At 43.0% G+C, this 23795-nt stretch overlaps 1 protein-coding gene across 1 annotated transcript in view; it reads right to left on the reverse strand.

The window, feature by feature from the left end:
- The window catches only part of LOC122797239 (growth hormone-releasing hormone receptor-like), a 549995-nt gene extending 528881 nt beyond the window's left edge, over window positions 1–21114 (reverse strand). The window contains exon 1 of the mRNA XM_044066087.1: window positions 21015–21114. Coding sequence (XP_043922022.1) covers window positions 21015–21111 — 97 coding nt within the window. The 5' untranslated portion in view covers window positions 21112–21114. The remainder of the gene's footprint in view (window positions 1–21014) is intronic.
- Between the last annotated feature and the right edge of the window lie 2681 nt (window positions 21115–23795).

A 23795-nucleotide genomic window follows, 5' to 3' on the forward strand; every position in this document is an offset into this window, starting at 1 on the left:
CAGTGCTAAGCAGGTGTGCACTCAGCTGAAAATTTTCAAATCTGGCCAGTCACAAATAAGTGTGGGAAATGAGGCATATTTAAGCTCCATAGGCGGGAATACTTGCCATAACTGGTTGTAACTCCCATCTGCAGACAGCATGGCTGGTGTCGGAGAGGGCTCTCGCTTTTGAGCACAACGGTGGTGCATTGAGGAGTCAAAAGTGATGGTTTGGCTCCTTGTCCATAATCATGATGCCAGACATCTGCAGGGCCAGTTCCAGGGCACTGAATACAAAGTGGAAGCCTGGAACCATCTCGCACATGATCTCACCAGTGCCACAGGCATCCCTCGGACTGGTGAGCAGGTAAGACACCACTACGCAGACCTGAAGAGACGCAAGCAGGACTAACTGAACCAGTGGATACAGGAGGCCCATGGAATGCACACTGCCCCACTACTGAGTAGGTAGCCATGGAATGGCGTATGTAAGAATTGCTATTGTAGTCGATATTATGGATAGGTATATGTCTCAATATCACTTCATTTACTTCACAGCTGCAGGTGTCCGTGCTGTGAATCAGCAAGTCTATGCAGATAGGCTGCTAACGCTGCGCCACCAGGCATGTTAGTAATTATTCTGCATGTTTTGTTATATAAAATAAGTGAGAGAGCCTGAAAAAAGTGTTGTAGCCCAATAATAAAGGTATAATAAGTCCTGAATAATATCTCTGCATGTACTGTTATATAAAATAAGTGAGAGAGCCTGAAAAATAGTGTTGTAACCCATTAATAAAGGTATAATAAGTCCTGAATAATTTCTCTGCATGTACTGTTATATAAAATAAGTGAGAGAGCCTGAAAAAGAGTGTTGTAACCCATTAATAAAGGTATAATACGTCTTGAATAAGTCTTCTGCATGCACTGTAATATCAAATAAATGAGAGAGCCTCTAGAAAAGTGTGTAATATAATTCATAAAGGTATAATTCCTGGAGTGTGTCCATGTCACTTAGTACGAAATGTTGTTGTTCTCTTGCATTATATAAATAGTACTGTTGTATTAAGCGCTGTCAACCCACACTTGGGCAGGCCCATATAAAGTGGATGAAGGGAGTGCCAGTAGCTGTGAAGCATATATACAGTCCTCAACTGTTGGTTAATGGCTGGCATGTATAGGTAAATCTGGCACACGAGTAGCTTGTTAATGTGTTCCCCAGAAATGTCAGTGTGCTGCTAGAAATGTAGGGGGCTATAAAAATATAACTGATAATGTCACCTGAACACATCCAGATATGTAGATATATAAATATAAATAAAATATATAAATACGTAGCAGTAACATCTGCATCCTGGACAGTTTGTATGTCAGATACAGGTCAGGTATATAAGGAACTAGCAAAACCCATTTCACAACTTAATGGACTTTGCCTAGTGTAATAATACATGTAGGGAATATATACCTGCAGTCAATAGGAATGTAGTGTAAACTATAAGTACATATAAGTTGTTAATGGAGGTATCTTTTTACACCCTACTGTATGTGCATCAACAATGCAATTCCACACCTCAATGGGTATGTCTAATCTCAAAACATTTGTTGGGAAATATGTCCTATTGGTTTATAAATATCTGCATTTACTTTGATGCATGTGCCCTGTTCAAACACCACAATCTTGGTGGCAATCAATCCTGCATGCTGTTGGAATGTCCACTGTTATTCTATATATGCATGTGTTATGCTTGCTGTTCAACTGTTGGAACTCTGGTGTGTTGGGTTAATGGGAATATTACTGCATGCTGTTACAACTAATTTGGAATGCTGTTGGCTGCTACCAACCCATATTGTCATTAAATCCTCCTAAACATAGAACATAGAACATAGAACATATGGGAAGGCCGGTCCCAGCAGACCCACCTGTCCCACCTCAGCTGGATATGGCACCTGGCACCAGCAGGTCCGGTGCCCAGCCCGAGACCTCCTCCTCCATTGGCCATGTGCCACCTTTGGGTGGAAGCGCTGCAGGGTATGGGGCTCACCCCCCCATGCAAGCGTGACAGGAGGAGGGCCACCTATCACCCTCAGAACGGCCCGGGCTGTGCTGCGTAGGGAGATCCAGCATTCAGTCACTGATCCTCTATGCCAGCTCGAGGCACGAGTGGCACGACTCATGGGTGAGCCTGCCCCTCCTACACAGCCCCCAGCACAGCCACCCTCTGGGCTGTGAAGGTGCAGTGGTGACTGCCCATGGGTGGGGATCTCACTTTCACTGATGCCATCTGTGGGCTCATGGGCTTGCAAATTCCAAACATCCTTCCCCGTCAATGGTGTTCACCCACCCCATGTGTCATATTCCGCCCCTGTATGCATCTTGTTTGTCTTGTTTGTTTACCTCCCCAAATATACCTACCTCCCCTAACCCACATTCCACCCTCACCTAAAAAAAAGGGCAATCTGCTCCCACAAAAAAATTCCGCCCCATACATAGCTGCCCATTTTGCACACATGTCCGCTGGACACATAAACTGATATTTAATTGGCAGTACAACATACTTTGTTGTCCTCACCCCTCTCTCAGGGGTGGAAGGTTTCAAATTTCCCTCCAAATTTCTAGTATATGCACAGCTGTTGCTGTTAAAGAAATGGGCAGCTATGGACCTTCCCTACATCTGTCCTGCACATCCCTAGCTGTTTTCCCTACTGTTGTTCCCTCTTTGTGCCCGTTTTTCCCCACTTTCCTATCTCCCCATTTTCTTTTCTTTCAAAGAAATGAGCGTGGGGGTTAGCGGGAGTAAGCACCTTTAAGCAGTAGTTAGCAGGTTTACGCGAGTGTGCACTTGTGTGTGCTTAGCTAAGTATTGCTAAGCATCACGCAAACTGACGCAAACCCACTTACAACTGCTTAAAAGTGCCTTAGTCACCCTGCATGTGAGGGCCCTTGTTTTGCTCATCAGCAAAATAAAATACCACTGTCAGTCTCAAACCCCAGACCTTGGACACACTAGACTGCATGAAGTACCACTAAGCCACAATAAATATACAGCAGGTTGTTGTTGAAATATATATATCATGCATCAGAATGAGTGAATGTAAAGGAAAGATAGGAATTCCATAACACAAAAACTGTTCTGTGGTACTTTACCAGCAGCTGTTGTGGAGTTGCATTACATGACTGTGATAACAGAACCAGCCATTCTAGCAGTAAATAATGTTACAGCAGCACTTTACAACCCCCACACAGTATCATAGCAGGACAATCCTGACCCAAGTGTACAAAATACCTGTGTGTTCAAGGTCCAGCAAGGATGTAGGTAGGCATACTCAGTACCGGAATTGTCCAGTTTCATGAGCATCCTGTGATAATGTCAACCAATGAAAAAGCACAAACTGTGCAGAAGTGAGTACATTAATATTCACAGTATAGCAGTTCACAAACATTTCATGTGCCAAATGAAAACATCTCAATAACTACATATGCATGGCAGCTAATTGTATAAGTAGAAAAGAAACTACATACTCCCATGTATCTTGTGTTAGCAATTGTAGGGGTGAGTACAATTCTACACTGACAACTGTGTACTGGAAGTGGCAACATTCAGGTCTGAGTACAACATTCAAATCACTGACTACACCCGTAGCATCAGATATAAGAAGTATACCAACCTTCAGACTTACACAACGGTGTCCACAGCAAACAAGCATGGTCCCCACTTTGGAAAGCTGAAAGGGCTACGCCTACCTGACTTAGCAATTTATAGCATTGGGTTGCTATGACAGTGAGTACTGCAAGTACCACACAGCAGGCTGCATGCAATTACCAAATGGTGTCCACCAATTGGTGCAGAGGCCATCACATGCACATGTGCAGATACCTATAAAAGCAGGCTGTACTTGCTGTCCACACATGCAATCATTTCATTGCAGGTATGGAGAGAGAGAGAGAGAGAGAGAGAGACAGAAACACAGACAACAGAAACAGAAAAAAAAGATATAAAAAAAATATATTGAAAAAAATAATATATTGAAAAAAAAAAGATATAAAAAAATATATTGAAAAAAATAAGACATAAAAAAAATTACAAAACACACGGAACTGACAAATACAAACACATACAAAGGAAAGGTATGTAACAGATATGTATTTACTGGTGTGTAGTAGATGTTTTTGAAGAGTATTCTACATAGTTTGAATCATCCATATGTGGCAGCAGTATGTATCTATGCACAGATGCCCTGCATAACTACTGCCATGGAGAAATCAGTATGTAGCTGTGTGCAGTGGGATATGACTGTGACATATGTAGTTCAGCATTAAATGTCAAACATCTGATCCATGTTATCTGTGTTCTGTACAGTAGTGTGTACAATGTTTGTTTGGGGAAGTAGCGCATACAGTTATATAAACATGGATGTGACAGAGTAACAAATGCATGATAGTCATATTAACGTGTAGCTTAGTATTGACAACAGCTGTACCAGGCTAGTATGCTAATCTAGCATTTGCAGCTATATATACACCCTCTAATAATACTGTGTGCTCACATGTGACACCTGTTCATGTTGCAGCAAGGCCCAACAGGTCAGCCGTGAGGTACACAAACTTACAACAGTGTGGACCTTGTGTGTGTATGGCACACACATACGGAGAGATCTGTCTGTGTCAGATATATTAGCATCTGTACATGTGCATAGAGCAAAGGACATACTGCAACTGTTTGTGAAGGGTGGACATATATATGTTGTTGAAGGTTGTTATGTGCATATTTCTATGTAGGTTGTAGTGTGTGGCAAACAAGACAGCATACAGTGCTGGTATATGACATGTGGTGGTTAAACACTGTGGGTATGATTCGTCAGGTTTGCAGTGTTGCAGCCAGTGAGGCCTGCTAAAGCAACATGGGCTGAGAACACCTTCAATGCATTCCGCACAACACTGTGCAATATTATGACATAACTGTATACCTCACAACCTTTGCATAATTGATATTCCCACCATGAAAGGTGGACTGTATATGTGCCTATATGTATATCTATATGTACACCAATGGATGTTTATATGTATATATATATATATATATATATATATATATATATATATATATAGAGAGAGAGAGAGAGAGAGATGGTCATATTTACTGCAACAGATGCCTGGTGACAAAGCCATGGACTCAAGCTCAATGTTGACACTGCATTGGCATCCCTTCTTGCAAAAACTCTGTACCCATTAACTACCACATAGGTGGTAGTCTGCTTAACACCGAAGGTGTGATAAGAGACCATGGGACACAGGTGGACAGTAGTCTCCCCTTTGATAATCACAGTGCCACACTAGTCATGTAATCTGTCTATGTGGCACACGTCATCACAAAAGGTGTGTCATCCAGGCAAATATAGGTCAGTGTTACCCTCTACTCATCACACATAAAACCCATTATAGAGTACAATGCCCCATGTGGTATGTACCCCACAAGACATCTACGCAACTGGAAAGAACACAGACATACCTCACAAAGAGTAATACCAGCCTCAAACAGATGCCCTATGCAGACCATCTCACAAAACCACAACTAGACTGTGTCGCATACCACCTACCCAGAGGTGACCTCTGCCTAACATACAAAGCTATGTCAAACCCAGAGCTGTTGGACATGCTCCACGTAAACAGATCACAATCCCTACGAGCTACACACTCTACGGACCTAAACCTTGTGACCTCAATAAATAGCACATGCTGGAGGGATAGATTCCTATCTCAGAGACATCCCATACTCTGGAACAAACCACCTATCAATAGCAAACAAAGCTCCTAATTAGCAGTCATCATAAATAATCCTGATGATTGTATGGCAGATAGGAAATACACCCTGGGAATCACCTCTGTGGCTCTGCTTGACAGGGCCACGTGAAATGAAATTACCTGTGTGTCAAAGGCCAGGGTAGCGTATGGCTAGACTTCTATAGGCCCTAGGGCCAATAGCGTATTACCTACCTATGAACTGATACACACCCACATGTGCTTGTTGCAATAATTGCTATGTGAGGTTGACTGAGTGTGATGGTGAATGTGTTGGTGAATGTTTCAGAGTTCTGTATATGTGTGATAGCTTAGTAGGGAACTGTTTCTGTCATGGTATTATGTGTCCTAGCTGTGATCTAAGCAAAATATGTGTATGCTATTGCTGGGCAGAAAAAGCAGTATGCCATACGGTCTGATGTAGTATCTTGGTGTCAACTGGGGTGTCCCAATCTAGGCTAAAGCAGTACATGCATGCTTACTGAGTGTTACTGCTGGTGAATCCAACTCCTGTATGAACTGTAGTACTACCTGAAGCTGTATGCCTAAACAGCACAGTATGGTGTATGTCCACGTTTCTTGGAACCACTGTTTTGTGTGTTCCCTGTAGTCTTCACAAATTACATACCTCAGACATAAGGTTTTGTAACTACTGACACACAGTACTGTATGGTACACAGGTAAAGGTAATCTGGGTTGCCATACCTTTGTGTCTGGTATGTATGTCTGATGTGTGTGTGGGTATGCCTGTACCATGGCCACGGTCATATGTGGGTTACAGGATATAAGTGCATATCTAGCAACATGTATAGTCTAGTACAGCAGTATGCCGCCTATATTAATGAATGTGCACATATGATAGGCAGGGGTTTGCCATCAATGACTAGTGTGGTATACTGGTAATACTGTAACTGGACTTTACAATCATTGCAATGGATTACATATTTCTTTATGCATTAGCTTGATATATACCTCCTGTGGCTAGGTGGTGCATTGTGTTGCATACAGTGTGCCATGTACTGTTGTATAGTCTTACATACTGGTTTATCTGAGTCGTCGATGTGGACGTATGCCAGCAACATCAGCAGCTGGCAGTCACAGCGGATGTCCCTCAAGACACAGCTGCTCCCATAGTGCCAGTACCAGCCCCAGCAATGTTGAGGGTGGGCTGTCTATAGACCATCCTAGAAGACCATGTGCATGTGGCTCTGGACAGTCCCAGCAGGGACCTGGGTCCAGTGTACATCCATCTACCTCTGTGGATATTACCCAGTCTGGCTTAGTACCTGATAGTGTCAGTAGCATCCCTGCCAGGCACAGGTACCATATCCATGGCCAGAGACGGTGATCTGTAAAGCCTGGCAAGAACAGTCTGTGGCTGTCCCACAAATACCCGTATATGGCAGCCACATGGTGGAACTGTGTGCATGCAGACACACACACACACACACACACACACACACACACATAAACAAGACACCTAGGGCTAACACATACCCGCACACATTACATCAACATTGGCCCATAGCAGTACTCTTGCCCCCCCCCCCCACACACACACATACACATATATGTTGATTGTATGGCTCACTGTAGGCCTCTGGCAAACCAACAACACACCCTGTGCATATGATGAAACCTGTGCCACCTCCTGTCAACTGTAACATTAATGCAGGAACAGGCTACCATGGTGCTGATGCACAGGGTGACTTTATAGCAGTATAGCAATGTTAGCATGTTGTCAGCAGTAGAGTGTAATGATATGCTTGAAGGTGTAGCTGAGCAGGCATGATGCATTAAAGCTATGATTGTCAATGTAATATTGTTTACACCAGGGTTAGTTCCAATAGTGTATTGTCCACCCACGTGCCACTTGGCTGATGTGTGTAGTATTGGCAGCATGTGTTAGAGAGTGGACAGTATGTGTGGGATGTGTGTAGCACAGATTTGCAGGTGTACATTTGTGAACATGGTGGAGGGGCACTGTCTGCATGTATGCGCATAGTGGACACATGGGCAGGGTGACATGCCCTTTATTACACAGTAACACTCCATAGTTTCTATTGGTGGCCAGTATGCATTGTACTACACACATTTCGGAACTTGACTACACATGTGTGTATGACATGGTTTGATACTGTGCTGTGGGTGATACTGTTACTATCTGTCATTGTTTTGCATTCTGGTAGTATACATAACTTCGACAGCCTGACCATAACCAATCGTTAGATGATGTCTTGAGAACTGACACACAGATGTAGGACACACAGTAACATTTGGATCCTTCAGGTACTATACTATGCCAGTAACCAGTGGTATTCACCTTTACCCATTACTGAGACCACTCCTGTTTGGCATATAGCTCTCTTAGGTACAAGGAATCACAGTAGGGATATGTCCGTCCACATCTGGTAATGCATACTGTGGCCTATAATGTATTCTCCAGATGACACACACATCCTCCACAAGGGTATCATACAGACAGACACCTGCTGTCAAACCCATGCTGTAAAGCTATAAGCCAACCAAAGCATAGTCATCCACCTTTACGGAACATAGTATCCCCACAGTACCACATAGGTAGTAGCCACCAACATGAAGAACAGGTACCGATGTGTACATGCAACCAAGTGTTACATCATCTCTCCTTTGATAGTCACATTTCCAAAGGTATTTTGAAATCCCTCAGTGGATCACATAAGCAATATGGGGTCTGCATGCATATCCACAAAGGTTGTTGTACACCTATAATGAATAGCCATCATTGACAGACTTTGCTGCGTTTGAACAGGTCTGACTATACCTCGGCCATAAACCCTCACTCACACAATTCAATAGAAATCGTAATGAATGTGTGTGTGATACAGATGACCTAGGTCAGGGATCACTGCAGTGGCTGGCTTGTCACAAGCATACAGATGAGACCTAAGGTCTGGAAAGCAGCAGCACACTCTGGCAAAGATGACAGCTGTGTTCTTGGAGAAAGCAGGGTTCCCACACATGCAATAATTGAGGTCACATGTACGTATATGTATTTGCCACACAGCTACCTGACATGTGCAATGCACATACTGTTGTCATACTGATATGTCATACAGTAGTAAAAGCAAAACCCACAACACACTGACCAACAGTGTCACACACATAGAGCACACAAACTCACCAAGTGCAGGATTTAAACCCCTACATAACTACTTCATGATACTAAAGGAGTATGCATTAACACGACATGCTATACACATTACTGTGAGTTCTCTTTTCCACAGGTATATTTGTAGGATGGTGACATCATCAGACTTGACAAAGATTAGTATACCACTTTTAAGGCATTTGAGTACTCTCCAAAAAGGTTGCTCCTCTCCAAGGAGATCACACACAAACACTTGTCAAGTGCAGAATTCAAACCACTACCTAACCACTTCATGATACTAGAGGGGCACGCATTAACATGACATGCTATACACATTACTGTGAGCTCTTTTTTCCACAGGTATATTTGTAGGATGGTGACATCATCAGACTTGACAAAGGTTAGTATACCACCTTTAGGGTGTTTCACTATTCTCCAAAAAGGTTGCTCTTCTCCAAGGAGATCACATACTTGTCAAGTACAGGATTCAAACCCCTACCTAACTGGTTTATGATACTTCAGGAGTACACATTTACACAACGTGCTATACACATTACTATGAGTTCTCTTTTCCACAGGTATATTTGTAGGCTGGTGACATCATCAGACTTGACAAAGATTAGCATACCACTTTTAAGGTGTTTCACTACTCTCCAAAAAGGTTGCTCCTTTCCAAGGAGATCACACACAAACACACTTCTCAAGTGCAGGATTCAAACCCCTACCTAACTGGTTTATGATACTACAGGTGTATGCATTTACACAATGCACTACACACATTACTATGAATTCTAATTTCCACAGGTATATTTGTAGGATGGTGACATCATCAGACTAGACAAAGTGGGTTACATTAGGTGACATTAGGTGGGCTACATAGAAGGAATGTCTAAACACTTTGGCCATGTGATCATCAAAGGAGAGTTTACTATCTACCTGTGTCCCCAGGGCCATAGGTTCATAGGTTCATAGGTTTATACTACGCTATCTGCCCTAAGGCATTTATAAGCCTAGCCCAAAGTTTTGTGGCTTACGCCACCCCTTATGTTAAAAAATACTGTGCCCATTAGTTTGTTGTGCCTCTGTCCAGCAGTGACACAGAGATGATTCCTGGGGTAAACCTACGATCTCCCATCCACCGGTCAAGATTTCTCTTGAACAGAGCCAGCGAGGTGCTCTGCCTCACATGGACCGGGATTTTATTCCACAGCATAGGGAGTCTCTGGGTGACAAATCTATCCCTCCAGCATGTCCTATTTATATCCGTGCTAAGGTTTAAGTCGCTTGCTCTAGTGGATCTGGTAGATTTGGATTTTTTGAGGTGGAGCATGTCCATTAATCATTAATTCCGGGTTGGACATGGCCTTGTATGTCAGGCACAGGTCACCTCCGAGCAGGCGGCATGCGACTGAATAGAGCTGGAGTTTCTTCAGTCTGGCAGCATATGACAGATTTTGGAGTCCCTTTATCCTTTTGGTGAGGAACTTTTGGGGTCTCTCCAATTGCTGCAGGTGTCGGGCGAGATACATCCCGAATGGGGCATTGTACTCGATCATTGGTCTGATAAGTGAAGAGTACAGGGGAACAATGACCTCACTTGATCTGGATGTGAATCCCTTCATGATCAGGTGGGCAATGTAGAAGGTCTTTCTAACCACTTTAGCAATGTGAGTGTCAAAAGAAAGGCCACTGTCAACCTGGGTCCCCAGGTCCCTGATAACCTCTTCTGTGCTTAATGGATTGCCACCTATATGGTAGCTTGGGGTTACCTTGTTTTTTCCAAAGGGTATGACTATACATTTTTTGGCATTTAACTTCAGGCCATGGCTCAGGCATCAGCTATCAGTTTCCGTGAGACCCCTCTGAAGGATATCTGTGTCCGATGTACTTTCCACTATGGTGCCCAGTTTGCAGTCATCTGCAAACTTTGTCAGCCATAGTCCTCCTATGTTTGCCTGTACTTCTGAGAAGTAGATGCCGAACAACAGGGGGCCAAGGACTGAGCCCTGTGGGACACCACTTGTGACCGGCTTGGAGTCTGACATGGCGCCAGCAACTCTAACCCTGTGGGTTCTGTCCTTTAGCCAGTTTGCAACCCTGGATTACCACCTATGTGGTAATTTGTTTGCACTTTCTTTTAGCAAAAGGGGATGACTATGCATTCTTTGGCATTCTGCTTGAGGGCATGGTTTTGACACCAGGTATCTGTCTCTGTAAGACCCTTCTGGAGGATGTCTTTGTCAGCCATAGAGTCATTTATGGACCACAGTTAGCAGTCATCTGCAAGCCTGTTAAGCCATACTTCTCCCGTGCTTGCCTGTACCTCTGAGCAGTATCTACTGAACAGGTGGTATCCCAGGACCAAGACCTGTGGGATGCCATTTGTGACTAGCTTAGAGTCGGACATGGCACCCACAACTCTGAACATGTGTGTTTGATCTGTAAGCCACTTGGCCACCCATTCCTGTGACATAGCTGTTAATGTTCAAGCTGGTAAGCTTGTCCATGATGACAGAGTGGGGAATGGTGTAGAAAGTCCTTAGTGAGGTCCAGGTGGGCCGTGTGGACTACTTTCACCTCCATCTATGTTCTTGGTAACTGTTTGAAATAAGTCAACTAGGTTTAGGAGGCAGGATCTGCCTTTAAAAAGGTGAAGTTGTGTAGAGTCCAGTGTCTGGAGGTCCGCAATGTATCTGTTTATGGGTTCCATGACATTTTGCTCAATAGCTTTGCAGACCAGGCTGAGTAGACATATAGGGCAATGGTTTCCAGGTTCTGTTGTGGCACCCCCTTTGTGGAGCTGGATGACTGTTAGTGTATGCCATTCTTTGGGTACATAGCCTGTGGTATGATTGAGTCTGGACAGTGAATGTAGGTGAGGGTGTAGTTCCTTTTGGGCCTAGTGTAAGATGCAGCCTGAGACACCATCCAGTCCCATTGATGCTGTGTTCTTAGCTTTGGAGAAGACTGGCTTTACCTGCATGTCCATGAAATCTGGGGCTTTGCATCCTGCTGTGATGGACACAGGCCCTTTTGGGGGTGATGGGGGTAGTAGTTTACACTGAACTTGTCCCCCAGGATGTGGGCAATGAAAGTTGGTTCAGTGTATTTCTTGCCATTTTTCAGTAGCTGACAGCATATTTGGAAGTTGACACCTACATGTCTGGTATAGCTACCGAAGGCTTTGTGGTTGTTATTCTTACATTCCTTGGCAATTTGTCTTTAGAAACTGTCCTTGGATTATTTTATGAGCGATCATTGTTTCTTCCTAATAATGATCAGTGATGCCTTTCCTTAAGTGAAGTTTGCTCTATCATGTGTTTGTTTCCTCCTTCTGTTGTCTAGCTTATTTATGGGCAACGACCACCAGATTGTTTTCTTATTTTTGGAGGAGTGCATCTTGGTTTTATTTGTGATGTCTCGATCCATGCATCCCTGTAGATGTTCATAGGATGCACTTGTAAATGATCCGGCATATTGTATACCATTATCCTATAGCAAAAGGGCTTTGGAACTTTCCACTTTGATCTTGGGAAGTGTGCAGTTTGCTTTTGAATATGTCTTCACAGTGGTTTCATTGACTGGGTGGGAGGGCAGGATGTGGATGTCCAGTGTGATTACTTTATGATCTGATATTACCAGCGAGGGGTTTATCTCTGTTGTGGAACACTGGTACCCCATGTTGGTGATGATCATGTCCAGTATGTTGTCACCTCTAGTGGGCATGGTGACCAGCTGTTCCAGGGTGTTAGAGTTTTTGAACTCTAGGAAAAATTGGGCAAAGGACATTGTACACAAGTAATTCTCCCACTCATTGTTTGGGTAGTTGTAATCTCCTCATATAATGGTGTTTGATAGGACCTTTATATTTTCCACTGTTCTCAGGAATACTGAGTGAGGTTCCTGAGAAAAGGTAGGTGATCTGTAGCAGGCTACAATCTGATGTGCAGCTTTGCCCAATGTTAGTTGCACTTGCATGGTCTCCAAGGCCTCATGCTGTGCCACTAACCTGAAGGTGTGGGTATCCATAAGGTAAATGGGGTACACCCCTTCCTTTTGTATTTCACTCATGGTTTTGGGTCCGAAGGTCAGAGGGATTGTGAGTGTTTTACGTGGAGCATGTCCAACAGCTCTGTGTTTGACATAGCTTTGTATGTTAGGCAGTGAACACCTCTGAGTAGGCAATATGCAAGGGAGTATGGATGGAGCATTTTGAGATGGTCTGTGTATGGCATGTATTTCAGGCCACTAATGCTCTTTGTGAGGTATTGCTGCAAGCTTTCCAGTTGTAGTTGTCTTGTGAGGTACATAGCAAAAGTGGCATTGTACTCTATTATAGTTCTAGTGAGTGATGAGTAGAGGGGAACAATGTCCTCTTCTATTCTGCATGAGACACATTTTGTGATGAGGTGTGCCACATAGGAGGGTTTCCTGACTACTGTGGGGATGTGATTATCACAGTTGTGTCCACTGTCCACCTGTAACCCAAGGACTCTTGTCACACTTTCAGTGTTAAGTGTACTACCGCCTATGTTGTAGTTCTTGGCTACAGAGTTTTTAACAAAGGGGATGACAATGCACCTTTTGGCATTGAGCTGGAGCCCATGGCTTTGACAACAGCCATCTGTCTCAGTGAGGCCCTTTTGTAGGATGTCCACATCTTTAGTGTTTACAATTATGGCTCCTAGTTTGCAGTCCTCTGGGAACTTCAGTAGCCACAGACCTTCCATGTTAAAGTTTACTTCAGGGAAGTAGATACTAAACAGGACAAGACCCAGGACTGGACCCTGTGGTACTGCACTCGTCACTGGTCCAAAGTCATACCTGGAGTCTGCTACTTTCACAGTGTGTGTTCTGTCAGTAAGCCTGTTGGCAACCCATCTTGTGACATAGCAATTTATAACTAGTTTAGTGGGTTTATCTATATTTCCACAGTGTGGGGTGGTGTTGTAAGCCGTGGCAGGATCTAAATAGGCTGTGCAAACCACCTTACCCTTATCTACGGTTCTAGTTCCTGGGGTCCGTAGTGTCTCCACCTTTGTGTAGTGGGATAACCGTCACTGTGCACCATTCAGCAGGCACAAAGCATGAGATGAGGCTATGACTGCACATGTTACATCAGTGTGGTGCCTGTTCGTTCTGTGGTTTGTGTAGAACACAGCCTGGGAAGTTATCTGGTCCCATGGCTGCTGTGATACTGGCTTTGGAGAGTGTTTTTTTACCTGTGCAGCCATGATGACAGCAACTTTGCAGTCTTCCATTATAGAGATGTGCTCTTTCATGGGTGAGAGGGGGATAAAGTTAACACTGATCCTATCTGCCAGGATGTTGACAATATCAGTTGGGTCTGTATATTTAGTGGCATTGAGCTGTAACTCAGAACACATCTGAGTGTAGCCATGACATTGACCTGTCTGTTGGGCAGAGATCTCCTGAGTAGACAGTATGCAACAGAGTACAGATTGGGTTACATTCAGTCTTGTTGCATGGGGCAACTGTTTGAGGCCAGTAATCCTCTTGTTAAGGTACTTCAGTGGTCTTTCTGGCTGCTGAGGGTGCCTAGTCAGATTCATCGCAAGTGTGTTGTGGTACTCTCTGACAGGTCTAATGACTGATGAGTAGTGGGAACCTCCTTTGACCTACATGCACAGACATTGGCAGTTTGTGTGAACACGTAGCATGATTTTCTGACCACTTTGTGAATGTGTTTCTGGAAGTAGAGATAACTATCCACATTTGTCAATAGATCCCTTATTATCACCTTCATATTTAGCCTGTGTGAGCATGCCCAGTATGACCTTTCAGTATGTTGTTGCCTAACATTTGCTTTGTTTATTTAAGTGTGTGAACATGCCCAGTATGACCTTTCAGTATGTTGTTGCCTGACATTTGCTTTGTTTATTTAAGTGTGAACATGCCCAGTATGACCTTTCAGTATATTGTTGCCTGACATTTGCTTCGTTTATTTGTGTGTGAGCATGCCCAGTATGACCTTTCAATGTGATGCTGAATGAAATCCACTACATTTGTTGGAGTGTGTGAGCACGCCTGGTATAGACATTTATACTATATGTGTATGGAAAATCAAGTTGTATTTTTACAGCAGGGCTCACCTTTGTGTCATAGATCAACAGGGATCATGCTGTGCCTGCAGGGCTTTCATGAGACACTTTTCATAGACTTATCAACATTTCTACATACAGGGGGGACAGCTATTCTTTGTACATTTCTACCTGGGGGCACACCTGATTGTTACTGTGGGTGTACATAGGATGAGGGTTTCACCTGACACTTATACACATTTGCTATGCCTGCACTGCTATGTACAGTACACCATTTCAGTCTGTACTGTTGCCTATCGTACTGGCTTGAGGCATACTACTGTACTACAGATCTTAGCATCCAATGTCACGTATATTAGATTGCGACTTTATAGCCTACACAACCCACATCACACTGCCTGGCCTGATGTTCTCTGTCTGCATAGGCCTGTGGGGGAGGTTATCCATATGCCTCTTTAGGGCCATGATACAGCATTTCTTTGTGTTTGCATTAGTGTACAATTATCCTGCTGTGTCTGTGCCACTGAAATGCTATCATGGCTTAGTGGTTCAGTACTATGACTATAGTGCACAGTATCATGAGTTCGAGCCCTGTCACTGTTTTTTTATTTTCATGCTAGGCAGACCAGACTGCTTAAGGAACAGTAAAGCAAATATGAGCATGTTTACCTGACTTTGCTCAACTTTGCCCGACCTTGCCCAACATTGCTCAACGTTGCCTGACGTTGCGCTAGTTAGCACGGGCAATTTTGTTTACATATACTAAATATTGGTAAAAGCTGCTTAGCACTGCTTTATATTGCTTAAAACATGGCAATCATGCCTCAGGTCGTGCTGCAGGGCTGCCTATGTCGGATGCACATACTACACTCCCTATACATGTTTGGAAACAGGTAGTGTCAAGTTAGGCATCCCTTTTATTTTATGTGTGAGTCAGAGGGAGGTATCATTTCCAGGGTTCCTATGGAGCCAGTGTATGTGCTATGCGTTGCCTCTTTGCCAGGGCCAAGGCATACTGGGCACGTCTCCTTCTGCCTACTGGGGCAGGCTCAGGTTGTTCCTCCTCCAAGTCACGCTGTGCTTGTGCAGGCTTTGGCAATGGTGGGGGGCTGTTTGGCCCTGCCCCATGCTGTTCCTGCTGCAGCTGTTTTCGCAGGATCATATTGTGTAGCATGGCACATACCATGGCAATTTGGGTACATGTAGTTGGTGAGTACTGCAAGGCTCCACCAGATGAGTCCAGGCACTGGAACCGTGACTTGAGCATCCCAAACACACACTCGATTACATTTTGTGTTTTTGCATGTGCCTCATTATGGAATTTTTGTTCAGGTGTGTGTGCATTTCTGATGGGTGTCATCAGCCATGGCTCCAGTGCATATCCAGCATCCCCCACTAGGTGACCATCAGGGATGTCCCCATTGGCAAATGTCTGGTACAGCTGCATCAGATGCCAGATATGGGAATCGTGGTAGCTTCCAGTGCAGTTGATGTAGGCCCTACCCAGCTCACCGGCTGGTGCTTTGATGTGTATGTGCGTGCAGTCAATTGCACTCACTACCTCAGGGTATTCCGCTATTTGCTGGAAGAGATGCATATTGCTGGCCAATACCTCACGGGAATTGGGGAAATATACATGATCACTGACATGTGCTGACATGGCATTCAGGAACTGGTGCAGTACCCTGGATGCTGATGCCTGTGAAATCCCCATCATATCACCAGTTGGTCTCTGGAAGGTACCTGTTGCTAGTATTCTTAGGCCAACACATACCTTGGTTTCCACTGGGATGGGTTCCCTTCTGTTGGTTCTGTGTGTGAGGTGTGGCCTGTACAGCTCAACAATTTGCTGCAGGAGGTCTCTGTCCACTCTATAGCGCTCCACTATCTCCAGCTCATGTAGCCCCTGGTAGGTTATCCTGGGTCTGTACACTCTTCTCCGTCTTCTCACTGTGGGTTGCTCAGCAGCATTCACAATGGCACCACCCTCAGCATCTTGCACATGTTGCCTTATAATAGCAATGGCAGCCCCTAACATTTTTTTTTGTCTCAGTTAAGCTTTTTAAGTTTTCACTTCTCTTTGTAGACTGCAGTGTTGCAGTGTTTCTGAGAGAAACATGGGGGGAATGTTGTTTGCAGAGTTTTAAGTGCTGGGCTGGGCTAGTGTACTGCCTGTGTAATTGGCTGATTCTGATTGATTTCACCTGGCAGCTCTGCTAGTTCTCCTTGGTTAACTTCCAACTACTTTTTTCCCTTCCTTTTCCCTTTCTGTTTCCACAGGGGGCAGCGACACACAAACAAGTGCAAACATGCGCACATGAGTGCACACGCGTGCACACAGGCTTACACAGGCTTACACAGGCTTAGGTGGGTGCACATATGCACACACAGGCTTAGACAGCCTTACACAGGCTTACACAGGTGCACACATGCACAAAAAAGGCTTAGACGGGTTTACAGGCGCGCACACACGCGCACAGAGTGTAAGCATCTTTTCAAGAAACTTTAGTGATATCCACGGCGTACACCTTTGGTTTCTGGGTTTCAGTTAGGACAACTGTAGACACGCCTTTTCCAGTCCTGAGTAACTTACAGCAAACACATGCCACTCTGCTCCAATAAGCTTACAGTCTTTGATACATACCCCCTCATGATGTCACCTATTTTCTACTCTGTTACTCCCCTAATCCTACTCTTACACTCTAGGGACATGGTTCACATAGCAGGGAAAATTGGGATTCACTATCCTTATCCTCACTTGCATAGGATTGCCTACTAATGCTTGGTTACATCTCTCAGACTGAGCTTCCCCCTTTAGCAACCACTACTCAGTAGCCATGTTGTCTTCAGCCTGCCATTCATCTGCATGGCAGAAGAATATTTTAATAAAATGCCTATTTTTGGCTTTTATTTTTTTTTTCTGTTTTTTAGAGTGCTGCACGTTTGCGCGGTGCTGCACTATGCTTAAACATCGGAGATCGGGGAAAACAACAAATTATTTTTTATTAATTTGCAACAGATAAAAATGCCAATGGCCTTATATTTGGCCATTGGCATGCTTCCTCAACTGGATGCATCCTTTATTTGGAGCTGTCATAGCTCCATTCTGCTATTTGCAGAACGGTACTCCATTACCAATGGAGTACATTTCTGCAAGTTACTCTGCTCTTACTCGGACAGGTTAGTGTGTCCTGGATCGCAAATTTACCTCATTTGCATAGCTTTCAGCAGCAAATGAGGTAATTTGCATAACACAACACTGTCCGTGCAAGAGTAGTTTTAGGAGCTCTCATGCATGCCCCTGCTGGCTGTTCCTGGATCGTTCGGCAGACATATTGGCTGTCTGGAGTCTTACTCTACTCATAGACTCCGTGCAAGCCTTCATGAATCCGGTCCACTAACTCTCTAAACCAGATTGTCAGTACACCAACCAGGGGTGCATCCATGCTGGATCTGGTCCTCACTAATATGGGAGAGTGCTGCACACCCCCTAATGTGATGTCTTCCCTGGTAAGATCAAACCACAATATTGTCTCCTTTGAAGGAAAAAAAAAACCTGGACACCCAGATAACCCTGGAATATTTAGGAACTACTCTAAGGCTAACTTTCTGCAACTGAGTGATAACCTGGGAAAATGTGAAGTCCCCATAAACCCTGTGAACACTGCTGCCTATGCATAACTGTTCACAAAACCCTATACAAGCATGTTAATAGTTGCATAGAAGCAGCTGTATCCACCAGGAAGAAGTACAGAACTAACTAAAAAAAAAAAAAAAAAAAAACAAGCCACCATAGTGGAATCACAAAATCAATAGGCTGTATAACAGAAGAAAGACAATCATGGCAAAAATTAGGAGGTGCAGCACCCAGCAGGATAAAAGCACTCTCATCAAACTAAACAAATATATCAAAGGACAAATAAAATCTACCAAAGCCAAATTTGAGGTAAATTTGGCCTCCCAGGCCAAGGACAAACAAAAGGCATTCTTTAGATGTCTGCAACCTCAAAGGCAATATACAATTTTTTGTAGAGCTCATTGTAAATGGAGCAACCTAAACTGAGCCAGAAGATATAGCAAACATTCTGGCCAACAAATTAACTTTACCCATCTCTCCCCCTCAACCTTCCCTTGGGAAATACCATCAAATATAACCCTGCTATAACTAGGGAACAGGTCCTTAATGCTCTCCATAAGTCCAAGAACACTGAATCAATAGGCTCAGACAATATCCCAAGATGACTTCTAAATAGCATGAAACATAACCTATCAGGATCTCTGGAATGATTTAACTGTAGCCTCCAAACAGGCTTCACACCTCATGAATGCAGAATGGCAACAGTCATCCCTCTGCACAAAGGTGAGCCATTTACAGACCCTGGAAACTACTGACCCATAAATCTCACTAGTCTAACATGTAAAGCCATGGAAAGAATTATCATGGAAATTATCAATAATGATATAGTTCCCCTCCAGACTGCACCCAACACAGTTTGGTTTCATCAAGAGCAGGTCATACCTACTCAGCCTGGTGCACTATTTTGAAAAGGTCACCAAAGCAATGTATTAGGGCAAAATGGTTCAAAGTGCCTACCTTGACCTGGCCAAGGCATTTGACACAATACACCACTTGGGCATTGTTGACAAACTCAAGAGGTTAGGTGCAAACCCATATGTTACCTGGTAGATAGCCAACTGGCTCACAGACAGGACCCAGGATATTAGAAATGGGAAGTCCACCTCTAGAAAGAGGCCAGTCACAAGCAGAGTCCCTCAGGGATCAGTTCTTGAACCACTCCTTTTTGGAATTTACTTCTCTGAAGTCAAGGCCAATGTCAATGGTCTCTGGCTGACTAAATTTGCAGGTGATGGCAAATTAGGAGCTGTCATTGAATCTCACACTGACACAAACATTCTCCAGAAAGGCTGACACAGGCAAACAACTGGTGTCAGAGCCATGGACTAAAGCTAAATGCCAACAAATGCATAAAAGTATCCTTCAGGAAGTCATCAACCCCTGGTAACTATCATATTGAGAACACACCCCTTAGAGTTGACCCAGTAGTCAGGGACTTAGTGATACACATAGACAGTAATCTATCCTTTGACCATCATGTGTCTACAGTATTGAGGAAATCATTCTATGTTGCCAAACGTATAAACAAATGTATGGCATCTTGGACCAAGAAAGTAATTATTCCACTGTATTCAGCATTCATCAGACCTACTATTGAGTACAATGCCCCCTTTGGCGTATACCTAACCAGGCATATCCAAAAAATGGAACATCCACAGAAGTTCTTCACTAAAAGAATGCTGGGCATAAGTAAAATGTCCTGTGCAGACTGTCTCAAGGCCCTATCCTTGTATTCACTCTCCTACAGGCTGTTGATGGGAGATCTATGCCTGGCATACACATTGTCTGACCCCACTCCGATGGACCTCCTGGATATCTGCAAAACAAACAGCACCAGAATTACCCATTCAAATGACTTAAACCTTGCTTGTGATATAAATAGGACCTGCTGGAGAGACAGGTATGTATCCCAGAGACTGCCCTATCTCTAGAACAGGCTCCCCATCCATGTGAAGCAGAGTTCATCCTTGACTCAATTCAAGTTTAACTTTGACAATTGGATGGGGAACAGGAAATTCATCAATGGCTTGACACCAATGTCTCTAATGGACACAGGCAACCTGTAAATGGTTCATCTCCCAGGGCCCCTGCTTGTAAATGCTTCATCTCCCAAGCCTCTGCTTATGCTTATCAATGGTACCAGAATTTGAGAGAGATTTGGGATGCATGACTGGGCTTAAAAAGGCCCTTGTGGTCGTTAGCCTAGTGAACACCTAGGCACCTATGAACTCGATCATCATGTAAAAGAAGACATCACTTCTACTCTAGTGCAACCATAGCAACTTGCTGTTATACAGAAAAAGTTCAAAAGCAATTGAATTCAATCCAAAAATCTTAGTGCACTGCAAAGATGAACTTTATAAAAAATCACATTGTTTAAAGTATGCAGACATAGTTACAAGACAAACTTACCTGGTTGCTTCATATAATGTATAAAGGCACTGGGACATGGGCTGCTGATGGTTTCTCCAACAAGAGCTGATGGCCAGCATAAAAACATATCCCACATATTTTGACAACCTGCAAATAATGAGAGAATAAAGATGTACTAAGAATGCATAGTTTGTTTGTCAAAATCCTTTGAAATATTTAGAAAGTAGTAAAGAGTGGTTATGTGTGTAAAAAACATATAAGCCCACAACAAACTGGAAAATGAAACTCAAACCAAAAGCTGTAGATGGAATGAAAGAGCGAACACAATTCTTTAGTACTTTCGTTCAAATTTATTCTTCATGAACTTCTTCAGAAAAAAGTAAACCTCTCACAAACACACCTCTTATAAGTTACATCACACATCAAATGACTTTCATGATACTTTAAATTAAAGGTGTATAATCATACCATAAAAATAAAAAACTGTCTTGTTTACCAAACAGCTTAGAATGTCAAAGCTTCATAAAAAATGTCTAAATATAAAAACATCACCATATTATTATGATTTGAATGTTATTTTAGTGCTAAAAAGCACTTAATATTGATGCATTCATTCAGACCAGAGGCTCTGTCTGCTACCAAACTGATCTGCCACAATGACTCCTTGCCTTCTAAAATCAAATTGGTGTTCCCTATATAATCCACTTGTTGAACATAATCTATGACTGAAAAGACAAACTTTTTAAAGTTCACACAGTGAATAGCATGCCTAGCTAAAGCATTGGTAAAGTCTTTTTTCTTAATAGCAAGTGTGTGCTCATATATTCTACGCTTTAAACAGCTAATATTTTTTCCTATGTAGTAACTAGGGCAAGAGTCACATACTGCCACATAAATTATGTTTGTACTCACACAGGTAAACTGTCTGTGGACCCAAATAGTCCTTTTAAGATGTGTAATAAATGTACTAGATGTATTGCTTATATACCTACATTGTTTACACTTCCTACAGGAGAAAGTACCACAAACACTGTTCACTTCAGTCAGTGCTAAAGTGTGCCCCCCCCACCATTTCCCAAAATGTTTTTGATGTTCTTAATTTTCTTATAGGTGAACATGAGTTCTACACCTACTACCTGTATGAGTTCTCTATTCCCCATCAGAACCTTCCAATTGTCCTTTATTATGTGTTTGATGACACCCACCCATCTCATTGACTGTGGGGATGGGGAAAGAAATAGCAAACACTGTGTTGTCCTTCTTTTTCCTGTTCTTCCCCCCTGATGATGGGTTTGGCTGCATTTTGTCTCAGAATAAACACTTCCTTATGTATATTGGTTAACCAAGCCTGGTCATACCCTCTTTGTTCAAACAAATGTGTCAACACGATGAACTCTTGAAAAAAAGTGTCATCATCAGATATATCTACTGAGGCAAATAAATTGCCTCCTAATCACCCCTTTCTTCATATGTCTAGGGTGTAAGCTATCTGTTTGCAAATATTGATTGACAAAAACATATTTCCTATAAATCGTACTCACAAAAGTGTTACTGGATGTGTAGACAAGTTCAAAATGTGAGTTTCAAAGTCTGAAACATTTAGTTTTTCTTTCTGTTGTTGTTTCTTCCCCTCGTTTTTGTCTTGTTCTGAACCTGGTCTGACCACCTGGAAGTCCGTTTGTTGCCCCCTTGGCCCACAAAAAAAGGACCTGATCCACAGGGGTTATTTGTAAATGAAACCACTTTAGCAAATGTTGGATTATTGTGGAGAGACCCCTCTGAAACTTGCTGAACTGTGTTACTGTTGTTGTTATTGTATATGTTATTAGGGGCATTGTTGTTATTATTAGTGGTCATACTATTATTATTTCCACTTCCATTGTCATTCACCTCACCCTGTGTGACGTTGTTGTCATTAGTTGCATTGGTGTTGATAGTGTTCTCCTGCAAAGCCCTCCGACGTTGCAAGGGGTAGGCCTCTTTTTTGGCATAGGCCAAAATATCCCTCTGCAGTTTAGACTGCTTCCTTGTGACTATGGAGGCTCTGTGCCTATCAGTTTGGCCTCAATGCTACTATATAAATCAGAAAGTAATGGCCATGTAGGAGGAGAGATATTTGTATGTACATCCACAAAGGTTCCACATCACTTTATATCAAAGATTCATTGGTGATTTGATATTTCTGTGGACTGGTGATGAGAGTGAATTTGAGTCCTTTGTTAGGGACTTAAATCACACCAAAGATTTTTTGGAATTTTCTGTGGGAAGTTTTGGTAGGACCATTAATTTTTTGGATATACATTTGGCTTTTGACATGTCCAGTAACACGTTTGTGAGTAAGATTTATAGGAAAGATATTTTTGTCAACCAATATTTGCACAGAGATAGCTTATACCCTAGGCATATGAAGAAAGGGGTGATTAAGGGGCAATTTATTCGCCTCAGTAGACTCACATCTGATGATGACACTTTTTTTCAAGAGGTCATCCTGTTGACACATTATTTTGAACAAAGAGGGTATGACCAGGCTTGGTTAACCAATATACATAAGGAAGTGTTTATTCTGAGACAAAATGCAGCCAAACCCATCATCAGGGGGGTTGGTGATGTAAGTAACAACAGGAAAAAGAAGGACAACACAGTGTTTACTATTTCTTTCCCCATCCCCATTGTCAATGAGATGGGTGTCATCAAACACATAATAAAGGACAATTGGAAGGTTCTGATGGGGAATAGGGAACGCTATAAGAAAATTAAGAACATCAAAAACATTTTGGGAAATGCCTCTGGTCTGAATGAATGCATCAATATTAAGTGTTT

Source organism: Protopterus annectens, chromosome 3.part0 (assembly GCF_019279795.1).
Source record: "Protopterus annectens isolate FY-2018-M chromosome 3.part0, PAN1.0, whole genome shotgun sequence".
NCBI classification, from domain to species: domain Eukaryota; kingdom Metazoa; phylum Chordata; order Ceratodontiformes; family Protopteridae; genus Protopterus; species Protopterus annectens.